The sequence below is a fragment of the Leuciscus leuciscus genome (genome assembly GCF_965113295.1).
Source record: "Leuciscus leuciscus genome assembly, chromosome: 2".
Classification (NCBI taxonomy): domain Eukaryota; kingdom Metazoa; phylum Chordata; class Actinopteri; order Cypriniformes; family Leuciscidae; genus Leuciscus; species Leuciscus leuciscus.
Window position 1 is genome coordinate 48,866,602 of NC_138726.1, and position 13,222 is coordinate 48,879,823.

At 35.4% G+C, this 13,222-nt stretch overlaps 2 protein-coding genes across 5 annotated transcripts in view; both read left to right on the forward strand.

Moving 5' to 3' along the window:
• ntrk3b (neurotrophic tyrosine kinase, receptor, type 3b) overlaps positions 1–13,222 on the forward strand; it is a 124,868-nt gene that overhangs the window by 59,591 nt on the left and 52,055 nt on the right. For 2 of the 4 annotated variants that reach the window (XM_082157497.1, XM_082157499.1), the window contains exons 5-11: positions 3,906–4,060; positions 4,934–5,076; positions 5,164–5,305; positions 10,456–10,761; positions 11,470–11,484; positions 12,861–12,910; positions 13,004–13,106. In XM_082157497.1, the coding sequence (XP_082013623.1) occupies positions 3,906–4,060; positions 4,934–5,076; positions 5,164–5,305; positions 10,456–10,761; positions 11,470–11,484; positions 12,861–12,910; positions 13,004–13,106 (914 nt within the window). Of the gene's footprint in view, positions 1–3,905; positions 4,061–4,933; positions 5,077–5,163; positions 5,306–10,455; positions 10,777–11,469; positions 11,485–12,860; positions 12,911–13,003; positions 13,107–13,222 lie in introns of all 4 variants that reach the window. The other 2 variants (XM_082157498.1, XM_082157500.1) reach the window with 1 other exon arrangement.
• Positions 1–13,222, forward strand: part of mespaa (mesoderm posterior aa) — a 259,472-nt gene that overhangs the window by 12,031 nt on the left and 234,219 nt on the right. The gene's annotated exons all lie outside the window — the stretch shown is intronic.

A 13,222-nucleotide genomic window follows, 5' to 3' on the forward strand; every position in this document is an offset into this window, starting at 1 on the left:
AACTGCACATTTTAGAGTGGCCTTTTATTATGCCCAGCCTAAGGCACACCTGTGCAATAATCATGCTGTCTAATCAGCATCTTGATATGCCACATCTGTGAGGTGGATGGATTATCTCGGCAAAGGAGAAGTGCTCACTAACACAGATTTAGACAGATTTATAAACAATATATGAGAGAAATAGGCCTTTTGTGTACATAGAAAAAGTCTTAGATCTTTGAGTTCAGCTCATGAAAAATGGGGGCAAAAACAAAAGTGTTGCATTTATAATTTTGTTCAGTGTATATACAGGTGCATTTGTATAGGTAAGTTTGAATTTATCCTTATATATACTGTATATATACACTCACCTAAAGGATTATTAGGAACACCATACTAATACTGTGTTTGACCCCCTTTCGCCTTCAGAACTGCCTTAATTCTACGTGGCATTGATTCAACAAGGTGCTGAAAGCATTCTTTAGAAATGTTGGCCCATATTGATAGGATAGCATCTTGCAGTTGATGGAGATTTGTGGGATGCACATCCAGGGCACGAAGCTCCCGTTCCACCACATCCCAAAGATGCTCTATTGGGTTGAGATCTGGTGACTGTGGGGGCCATTTTAGTACAGTGAACTCATTGTCATGTTCAAGAAACCAATTTGAAATGATTCGAGATTTCTGACATGGTGCATTATCCTGCTGGAAGTAGCCATCAGAGGATGGGTACATGGTGGTCATAAAGGGATGGACATGGTCAGAAACAATGCTCAGGTAGGCCGTGGCATTTAAACGATGCCCAATTGGCACTAAGGGGCCTAAAGTGTGCCAAGAAAACATCCCCCACACCATTACACCACCACCACCAGCCTGCACAGTGGTAACAAGGCATGATGGATCCATGTTCTCATTCTGTTTACGCCAAATTCTGACTCTACCATCTGAATGTCTCAACAGAAATCGAGACTCATCCGACCAGGCAACATTTTTCCAGTCTTCAACTGTCCAATTTTGGTGAGCTCGTGCAAATTGTAGCCTCTTTTTCCTATTTGTAGTGGAGATGAGTGGTACCCGGTGGGGTCTTCTGCTGTTGTAGCCCATCCGCCTCAAGGTTGTGCGTGTTGTCGCTTCACAAATGCTTTGCTGCATACCTCGGTTGTAACGAGTGGTTATTTCAGTCAAAGTTGCTCTTCTATCAGTCGGCCCATTCTCCTCTGACCTCTAGCATCAACAAGGCATTTTCGCCCACAGGACTGCCGCATACTGGATGTTTTTCCCTTTTCACACCATTCTTTGTAAACCCTAGAAATGGTTGTGCGTGAAAATCCCAGTAACTGAGCAGATTGTGAAATTCTCAGACCGGCCCGACTGGCACCAACAACCATGGCACGCTCAAAATTGCTTAAATCACCTTTCTTTCCCATTCTGACATTCAGTTTGGAGTTCAGGAGATTGTCTTGACCAGGACCACACCCCTAAATGCATTGAAGCAACTGCCATGTGATTGGTTGATTTGATAATTGCATTAATGAGAAATTGAACAGGTGTTCCTAATAATCCTTTAGGTGAGTGTATATACATACAGTATTATTAACTATTTTATTTAAAAATGCTTTTAAATGAAATGGATGCTTCATCTCTGCAATGGAAGAAAAGGCAAAAAAAAGAACAACTGGATAAATAGCATTTATTTTCACTGAATATCCTTTGTTACCAAACAAATTTGAACTTCACTGAACAAATTGCATGTATTATGGAGAATAATGGAGTAGATTGGTATCAGTTATGTTGCTGTGGTGCTGTAATAATGGTGTAATCTTCAAAGCTTGATGAGATTCACAGGCATTATTGATTTTCAGACCCAGTGAATCCATCCTAACAGTCATTGTAATATCATATCAGCCCATGGGTTTGGAAAAATCATTTAGACTTTATCCTTTAGTACTGGTTCTCAACTAGTGGGTCACAGGTATGGTCTGATGACAGCTGGGGAAATACATTTGAATGTTAATTTTTTTAATAATTTTTTTAAATATTTTATTTTAATTTTGGAAGTATGTTGGGTCTCCACTTAATGCAAAATCTGGATTCTGAAGCAAAACCAGTTTAGACCCGCTGTGTTAGAGCACCTCCGTGTTTTGTTTTATTCTTCAAATGGAAATGATCCCATTAGATTCAGAAGAATTTCTTTGCATTTTACAATTTCATTCCTCAATAGCTTTCAGGTGCACACACACAACTAAACCTCATCAGTGTGCATAATCATGTTATAGGCTGTCAATCATCTTTGATGATAGTCATGCCCCCCCGTTGGCCGCCGCTGGTTTATTCTTGGCAGCGAAAATGATGCCTGAGTTTAAGCTCAAAGCACATATAATTACTTAGAAAAAAAAACACGTCTTTTTTGTTGTAGTTAGACTCAGTTTCACATTTCTCTCAGAAATACATTCTTTACATCACTTTGGCCATTGTAACTGTCGGCTCAATCCATGTCGTACAGATGAATTTCTTCCTGTGGATGACCTGACTCTTGGAGGTTTGCAGAAAGGGATTTGCAAAATAATGAAGGGCTCTGAAAACATACAGTAGTGTATTTCCTAACCCGAGTATACAGATTAATGGACTAAAGTTTCACGCTGAGATCAAAGCCTGTGGGTAATGATATACAGTTCATCACGTTGTGAGCGCCTCATTTTTCTTTCCATTCAGCTACTGCGACTGTGTTTTTCAAGAAGTGAAATGTTGTATTGTTCCAGTAATCTATGTCCGCTCAGCTTTGTCAAATATCACACATACTCATTTGTCAGCATAATGTGCAATTTTTAGAAGAGAAATTCTATTATATATTTTTATAATATATTATATATGTAAATATAAATATTTAATAAATATAGAAACATGCTATGTCAGGTCAATGATTATATTTTCTATGCACATCAAATAATGATGCACCCAGGACTGGAACTATATTTTCACTACCGTAGAAAAGATTGAGTAAATAATTTTTTTTGTAATTTTTTTTTTTTTAAGAAGTCTCTAATGCTCACCAAAGCTGAAAAACAGTAATATTGTGAAATATTATTACAATTTAAAATAACTGTTTTCTATTTGAATATATTTTCAAATGTAATATATTCCTGTGATGGAAAAAGCTGAATTTTCAGCATCATTACTCCAGTCTTCAGTGTCACATGATCCTTCAGAAATTACTCTAATATGCTGATTTGCTGCTCAAGAAAGATTTCTTATTATTAGCAATGCTGAAAACAGTTGTACTGCTTCACATTTTTGTGGAAATCTGAATTGGAATATACTAAAAACAAAACAAACATCTGGAGGCTATTCAAACTTGCCTTCAGAGAATGCCTTTTTTAAATTTTTACTTATTTTTGCTTAAACTTTACTACATTTACTGATCTCATAAATACATAACTGATGTTTTAGTAACAATCTACAATGTCGCTGCTGGGAATGGGAATTCAGATATTTTTGCAGTTGCCAGTTTTACAGCTTTGAAATGTAAATGTCTGTGCTTTGAATGTTGTTTATGTTATGCATCATGTATGTGACATCTAAAAATATGCAGCTGACAAAATGGTTGTGTGCAACGCATGTCATGCAAGGCTAAATAAATAGTCATTTAGCAGGCGCTTTTTTCAAAACAGGCAACAAAACAGTCCCTCTGGAGCAGCCCATGGTTTTGTGTGTTACTCAAGGGATTGATGGGGATTGCTTATGGATCTCCCCAAGTGGGAAGCCTACCTTTTAGTAATCATCCTGGGTTACTATTTCACACCACCCTGGAGATAGTGTCACAAAACTGTTGTTTTCAACCAGGGCAGACAAAGATTGACTGATTTTGCATGCCTAGCTCTGAGTTTGGGGATTGTGTAACTACCGTTAGCTGTGTGTTGTTGACGCAGGAGGTTGGAGGGAGTCGTCTTCGACTGCGGCTGTGAGATTCGATGGATTCAGCTCTGGCAGCTGCGAGGTGAAGCCGGCCTGCACACCCAGCAACTCTACTGCAAGAACGGCGCATACAAGATTCGCCTGAGATCAATGAGCATTGCCCACTGTGGTAAGACATCTTTCTTCATAAATAATACAACTGTAGGCCAAGCATGCAATACGAATTGTTATATAAGATTATATTACTTGTATGATGCAATGCTTATCTAACATTATGATACAGAATTGGGGGGAGTGGGGTAAGGTTTTCGAACAATGTCCTCGTATATTCAAGGAAATTGTAGAAGAGTTTTGTCATGCAAACATATTTGGATACACATCAAAACATCATGCATATTTTTGCTAAAAACATTTGTATGCCAAAAAAACAAAAAAAAAAAAAAAACATGAACTGCCAGGATATAAACCATGCATATTTGGGGGTTAAGGTTCACCCTAAATGATTACAATAAGCATTTTAGTATTACATTATACATTTTTAGTTGTGCTTTTGTAAATTATTATTTGATTAAAACATTTCTATTGATCTTTTATTTATTTTTACTTCTGTTTTAGTCATTTTAGTACCTTAAACCTATTTATTTGCCAAAGTAAGTTTTTCATTGAATTTTAGGAAATTATAGCAACACTGATGTAGATGCTTTTATAACATAGCAGACACCCTACTATTTTACCTTAGAGGAAAACTGAAGTAAAGAGCAGCACAATATAGTATAAATAATAGTATATCATCAAAAAACATGGCATTATCTTACAAATAAATTATATGCTAGCTATAGCTTACAGTACACTAACTGTTACGCTTTGGTATTAACAAACAAAATGTTTACACAATATACCATGTTAATTAGCTAATTATGAACTGGTGGTAAAACATGGTAAAAAAAAAAAGTATGTTGTTGCCGATTTAGTATTTTGCCTTAAACTATTATTTTAAGAAAGCAATGAACGCATAGACTTAAAAGTCCTTGCTCTGATCTAGACCTGCCAGATATCAGCGTTGCCCACAGTAACCTCACTGTGTTGGAGGGCGATAACGTGATGCTCAGCTGTAACGGCTCTGGTTCTCCGTTACCTGAGGTGGACTGGACTGTGAACGGCCTTCACTCCATCAACACGCACCAGGTGAGCGCCATTCATCCCACACCAAACAAACTCTCTAACCTTATTTTCAATCTAACCACAGCATAATGTTTCTCGTCTGCCCTCCAGTCGAATGTCTACTGGCCCAACATTCACTCCATCAACCTGACGCTGGTCAACGTGAGCAGAGACGACAACGGATTTGTTCTGACCTGCATCTCTGAGAATGTGGTTGGGATGACCAATGTGTCCCTTCAGCTGGCTGTGCTATGTACGTATATTTCGCTTGTTACAGGTTTTCATGTCTCATACTTAATGGTGTTTGCTGTTGCTAATACTGAAATATGTTTAATTATGCAGCTTGTTGAGGCAAGAAATGCTGGTACTTTTAGCAATCAGGGACAGGATTCACAAAACATTCATACGAATAAAATTATTTTTAACTGGTATCTCCTTATCTCCCCCCTAGTTAATATAATATTAGTTAATATCTAACTAATTAGATATTACAGTGTAGCGACATATACTGTAATACGTATTAGCACGAGTACAGTGACACCAATCATGGATAATGTAAACAGGGATCGGTCATGATTATGTGCCACAGTGTGACATGACTTTTTTCATGAATCCAGCCCCAGACTTTCACCTGGCAGATGATAAAACATGGCACACCAAAAAACAACAACAACAGATTTAGAGACCAGAAATTATCCACCCTAAATTCTCTAGCCATTCAGAGCACCTTGGCAACTACATTGCAATGCCCTGCCAACCACCCATTGCACACTATCAGCGAGTTTTGTACAGGAAAGCATCACTCAGATTTCCTTCAGAAAATGTGAGGATCTAGTTCTAGCAGGTTTTCATATCTGGTTCTTTTTGTTGAGGTAAAGTGAAACATCAAGGGAAAATAAAATTAAGTTATCTTTTAAAATCTGCTGCAGAATTTATCACTTTCAGCTTTAATAAAACACACTGAAGCTTTTCATATAACCACTGCAAAATAAGTTGAGTGTACTTTATACTAAAATAAAGTGCTAAGAATGGCTTTATTTTATGTACAAAATGAGAAGTCGAAATATCATTAGTGTTTTCTGAATCTACAGCAACTCACCACAAATATATGTATTTTTTTTTACCTAGTTAAGAGCTTGTGAATTATATGCAAAGACTGTTGCAGAGATATAGATGAACACAACTGTTGTTTATTTGTTGTTCTATTGGCTTATTTTAATGAATTACTTTACCTGATTAGCAAATCAGACTGAATCAAACAATAACTGAATCAAGCAATGTTCAAATGCAAATGTATAAGTTTTATGAAACTGAAAGTGCCGCTATTATGCCCTAATTTTGTTTTGGAGGACTCCTACAATAGGTTTACATGCATTCAAGGTCAAAAAAAAAAGAAAAAAATCACCTCTTGCACATCACCTCTTTTCTCGACATGTCTAAAAACAGTTCGTTCGAAGATTCAGTGTCTCTAAACCCCTCCTTTCCGAAAGCCTACTCTGCTCTGATTGGTCAGACGGCCCAGTCTGTTGTGATTGGTCTACCGCTTACAGAGCGTGTTGGAAACCAAATGTCCATTACATATCTGAATTTCAGCTCTGGAGGCTTCCTTAGCACTTGATACACAATGATACGAACAGTAACGATGGCATTGGTTTGATCATATCAATTTGAGTCCTCATCCTTTTGAACGTTCATGCAAAGTGGATTTGCTGCGCAGAAAACAGCATCTCCTCGACATGTCGACAGCACAAGCCAAACTCTTCCAGTCTCAGCTACAGTTTTTGAGGACGGGTCAAAGTAGACGTTGTTCACGGGCAGACAATGAAGACCATACGCTGGCGCAAATTTGTTACAAACCTACATTCACGAACAGCTATATTACACACTACATGAAAGGAAATATTCGAAAAAGCATAATCGGGGCACTTTATATCAAATATTAACACTTTAGTTTATGGTCCAATTCTCACTATTAACTAGTTGCTTATTAGCATGCATATTACTAGGATGTTGGCTGTTTATTATTACTTATAAAGCACATATTATTGCCTTATTCTTCATAACCTTATTCTACATCCCTTAATCCTAGCTAATACCTAAACTTAACAACTATCTTACTAACTATTAATAAGCAGTAATAAGGAGTTTATTGGCAAAAGTCATGTTAGTTAATAGTGAGAATTGGACCCTAATCTAAAGTGTGACCAATCAAACTAGTATTTGGAATTATACAGTTTAGTTTCAGAGTTTTAGTGTACTAAAAGGGTAGCATGTGTAAAATTCTGTAGAAAACACTGAATAATTGTTATTCAAGTGCTTTTAATTTGAATGTAGGCTGTGAATTTTTGTCATGCTTATAAATGCATTTACTGAAATTGTTGCAAACTTTAACGCAGATAACACCATACTCTACTCTGAAAGAAAAAAAAAAACTGTATGGACACATTTAAAATAGAACAAGGTACTAAATGTACTGATACATCAATTAACAGCTATGAACCTGCAAGACTTTGTGTTAATTTAATCAGAGGGTGTGCACATATTTAGGGATTGCGTTAGGTTGTGATGCATAAAAATAGATCTCTTTCCCTGCACCGTGTTAAACTGGGTTAAACAGGTACAAGATGAGAATCAACCAGAGGATAAATGTAATCTACAATATCTCTGCAACTTTTCCTGGTTTTAATAGGAATGGAGGATTTTTCTCGCTGATGCCGTTAATGTTTTAGGACTCAGATATGATCTGACACTCAGGCATCATTATGTTCATTAAACAGCACATGATTTTAAGACATTGAGTAGATGAAAAGCATTACATTTTATCACTCTGCTGACTAATGACTTTGACGTTAAATTGAAATGACAGCAGCAAGATATAAGGCTCTGAGTGGAAAAATTGTCAAGTTTGGTATTAATAATCAAGTACAGGGTCTTGCCTTTATTAAGGAAGTGAAAGGAATGATTTCTGATGGTTTATTATCCCTTTATATAGCTAATTATATTTTATTTATATTCCATTTTATCCTGTTAATTTTTGTTGTCCCATTACATTTTCTAAAGTAGTAAATAGTAATTATGTGTGTGTGTGTGTATATATATATATATATATATATATATATATATATATATTATAATTTGCCATATTTCTTTTGACACATTTATGTATGATATTGAACACCATGTATATGTATATGTATATATATATATATATATATATATATATATATATATATATATATATATATATATATATATAAATAAAAATGTTGTATTTATTAACATTAGTAAATGTACATCCATCCGGTTGTTATCGCAGAATAAACCCTGACAGGGTGATCAGGATCAACACACGAACTGGAGGAGTCTTGCAGGAGTCCTGAAGGTTTATTTTGCGATAACAACCGGCTGGATGTACATTATCCTGCTTATTACGTGGCTACTTGCCACATAAATAATTAGACATGAAATATTGATTTCGAAATATGAGACGAAATATTTTATTAGGTCTTTAAACGCAAAGCTTCCGTGGAGAGAGCAGTTGCTATGTTCAAACTAGACAGACATTTAAGGGATAAGGTACAGTCATACCACTTTTGCCACATAAATAATTATGGGAATGAGAGATATTGATTTAAGATGAAACTTTTTTTTAAATTGTACCTGTTTGTTATCTTATAATCCATTACAGTGTACAAAACAATCATTGCATTGTTATCGGAGAATAAACCCCGACAGCGTGATCAGGTGATCAGAACTATCATGAACAAACAATGAACGACTGTATATTTATTAACAAACATAAACAAAGATTAATAAACGCTGTAACAAATGCATTGCTCATTGTTAGTTCATGTTAGTTAATACATTAACTGATGTTAACAAATAAGACCATATTGTAAAGTGTCACCAGAATAATAAGAATATATATATATATGTATGTATAAGAAATCGCAATTGGGAGCAGTGTCAACAAAGCCAAAAGGTGAAAAGTGCACCAGTTTAATTTTTACATTCCGATCAAAAGCTTTGGAATATGAGATGCACATATGGGATGCACATCCCTCCCGTTCTCTTTCTCTCTCCTGGTGGGATTGCAGCAGGACTCCCTAAATGACAGGCCTCATGCAGTAGTCAGAGCAGACAGGCCGAGAGCAAGGGTGCTGGTGCATGCTGATTCTAAAACACATGTCATCTGTTTAGGCGGGATGTGTGCCGAGCCGCTCTACAGGAGGGATCTATCTCTCGTCTAGTCTCATCATTCAGCCAAGCACAAATCACTTCGGCGAGAGAAGGCAGCTGACAATAATGATGCGTTCTCATTTGAATGACAAACAAACGCGCAGTGTCGGACAAGACATTTGCATGTGGTTTACCTTTGAATAGTGTACAATAATATACAGTCTGTGACAGCAAGATTACGAGATGTCCCTCTGTCAATTTATGCTCTGTCCATTTTTCATTGAAAACCCAATTTATAAACATAAAAGTGGGCCAAGTTTTACTGGTTCTGCTTTTTACTTGACAGCAACTCCATTGTTAAGAAATCTATGCATTTCACACACACACAAAAAAGTCTTTCTTTGAGTCTATTATATAAAAGGAATGGAAACTTACATTAAAGTGGTAGAATTTTTATGATTTACTCACGTCTTTGTTGTTGTAGTCACTTTCATGTTGCATTTATTATTTTATTTTATTTTATCTGTGACTGTGAAACATAAAATAAGATGTTAGGCAGAATGCCTCATTTACTTCTGTTTTCCATACAAGGAAAGTGAATAGAGATTTATACACACAGGCTTCTTATAAGTTGTACTGTACTCTATATTCATCTGAAGTAATTTGTTCACACTGCACCCGATTCTGATCTGTCTTTTTACATCTGACATTATCTGTTCACACTGTAATGAAATTACATGAAACTACAGGTAATGAAATTAGATCAGCTTGGTGCCATAGTGATGATGCCAAAGATATAAGAGAGTCACTGTGAAAAGAAATCTAGCCCCTGCTCATGTCTATAAATGGCATCTCAGCACAGTGTTGAAGTTGGAGGAATAAAATGCATATAAATATGTAAAATATATGTATTTATATAATATTTGTAATTATAGTTATTTATATAATTTATAACTGTTTTCTATTTGAATATAGTTTTTAAATATGTATATATTAATACTGCATATATTACATTTCGGCATAAATAGTGCACATGTAGCATCCTACCTAATAAAAGGCAAAAAAAAAAAAAAAAAAAAAAATTATGTGCATTTCATAACTAGATTGGATGCCTTGTTTTTAGTGTTCTTCCCTTTTTCTGACAGCAGATTACCACAGGTGGGAAATCTGTATTTCACTGATTCTGTTCTGTATCTGTTCCATTTTTTTCTTTTCTCATATCAGTTCCGCCAGTAATCCTGAAGCTGGACGAGCCGGAACGGCGCCATCACACCTGCATCGAGTTCACCGTGAGGGGCTTTCCCCATCCCACACTGCGTTGGTTCCACAAGGATCGTGAGATCCAGCAGAGTGAATATATCCGCATGGAGATGGAGTACTACCAAGATTACTTGGAAGGCTGCTTGACTTTTGAGAACCCGACGCATTACGACAATGGATACTACACCCTAGTAGCCACTAACCCCCTTGGGTCAGTTACCAAAACTGTCCACGGCTATTTCCTTGAGCCACCGTTCAGTGAGGATGACGGTAAGTCTGCACAATGTAATTTATCATTTATCAAGGTTTCATTTATTAAGGTATGAATTTGCTCTGATATTGATTAATTTAATTCTGATACACCCTGATATGTGTATATATACAGTACCTGTCAAAAGTTTGTTTTTGAAAGAAGTCTCTTATGCTCACCCAGGCTGCATTTATTTCATCCAAAATAAAACAGTAATATTGTAAAAAATATTATTACAATTTAAAATAATTGTTTTCTATTTTAACGCGTTTAAAAATGTAATTTATTCCTGTGATCAAAGCTGAATTTTCAGCATCAAAAGATGTCTATTTAATAAATCCTTTAATAAATGTAACACATAAATGTAATAAATGCACTGAAGACGAGTAATTATGCTGAAAATGATCTAAGGGATAATGTAGAGCGGGGCGGTTGTTATAACAATAGCTATAACAACCACCTCGCTCTACATTATCCCGCTTATTACATGGCTACCCACCAAATAAATCAATAATTTGACACAAAATATTGATTTAAAAAGGAGTTTATTGTTATACTTAGCAGCGCTCTGTGATCAAGAAATAACAGACCGCATTCTACATTGGAATTCAACCAAGCCATGTAATAAAAATAAAAAAATAAAAAATAAAATATATATATATATGAACCATTTGTATGTATTTACAACATTTTCTTTATTTTATTTTCTCCTCTTGCTGTTCTTTTAGGAATAATTGAGTACAGTAAGTACCTCTTTTTTTGACATAATACATATAAACAGACAAAAAAAATATTGGTCACATCTCATGTCCTTTATTATGTCAAAACATATATATTTTGTTTCAGATACACTATAATCTATGATCTTAAATACAGCATTGAAGGAATTGATAAGATAAGATACATTTTCAAGAGTTATCTCATACACTAGGTCTTCTCAAGTGCACCCAAAACACAGAACTTATCAAACAAGAATGTATTATGTGCTCGATGGTGTTTTAAGCCCCCAATGGCTCCTTAGAGGCAGCTAACCCTACCCTCAACCTTAAACCTACCCATCCCCTCGCTGCCTGGAAGGCGCCGTTGGGGGCATAAAACACATTGCGTAGTAACGGTGTACCATGCAATACTTGAAGTAAAAAAGGACACCCCTAATGACAGTTCACTGAGATAAACGGAAGAATAGCCATCATGAATTGCATCATGTATTGGACACGTATATATGGTATAATGGTATAATTGTTTTTGAGTTGGAGGACGGCTCATGCTTTGTGTGTATGATGTGAGCCCTGCTGCACCTCTGCCATTACGACAAAACCCTCTCTTACCAAACAATGTAGCTTTCAGGCAGCATCATAAATGTAGCCAAGAAGTGACAGAAAGTTTTCAATATATAGGGGGGAGCAGGGATAGTTGTAATAGAGGGAAATTGTCATTGGGCTGAATAGTTATTGAGTCAAAAGTCTAATTAAATTAGATTTATTTCTTTAAATTAGGATATTACGAAGCTGTGAATCACATTGGGATACATTTCGACGAGAGTACTTTTTATATACAGTATAAAGATTTTATAAACAATTTATTACTTATAATATATATTGGGCAAAACAATGGTTTGATTTTCAGACCACATTTCAAAAGTAAACTAAGAAATATTAAAAATGCAAAAAAGTGTGACAACTAGCCACACTCTCCTCTGCATTAGTGTTATTTTCGTATAATTTAATTAATATTATAGTTTTTAATATTTTGAATCAGCCTTTTTATATATTTATATTTTTAGTTTAATTTTAGTAATTAGTGATTGATTTTAGTGATTTTTTTGTGTGCTTTTGTTGTTTTTTTAGCTTAATATTTCTATTTAGCTTTCTTTTTTTTTCAGTTTTAGTTATAGTAATTTTAGTAGTACAACTTAAAAAAAATTTATTTTCTTTTTTCAGTTGATAAGGCAGCACTTCTAATTTTCATGCAATACTATATTAAATTTAAATTCAGCTTTATTTCAATTAACGAAAACAATTTCGATAGTTTCAGTTTTAGTTAATTTAATAATGCTCTACATGAATGAAAGCATTTTTTGGCCTCCTCAATTGTGCAATGTCATTTCTATGTCCTATAGCTCCAACAGCTGAAGATGAGGCCAAGAGACCTGATGAAGATTCATTCGGAGTAAGATGTTCTTTCTGTTCTCCTATAATTTCGACTGTGCTTTTCAGCAGACGTTGCTGTGTCATTGACTGCTTTATTGCTTTTTTCCTGTAGATGTCGATTGCTGTTGGTCTGGCTGGCTTTGGTTGCGTCTTCCTCATTGTGATTTTCGTCCTCATCAACAAATATAGCCGACGTAACAAATTTGGGATAAAAGGTATGAATAGATTATTCTGGTAGATTTTCTTCATGTTGAAATGCTTCTTGAAGGCAACATTTAAGTCCATATTTTGATGGATATTTACAATGGATTTTTGTCTAGATGTTTTATCC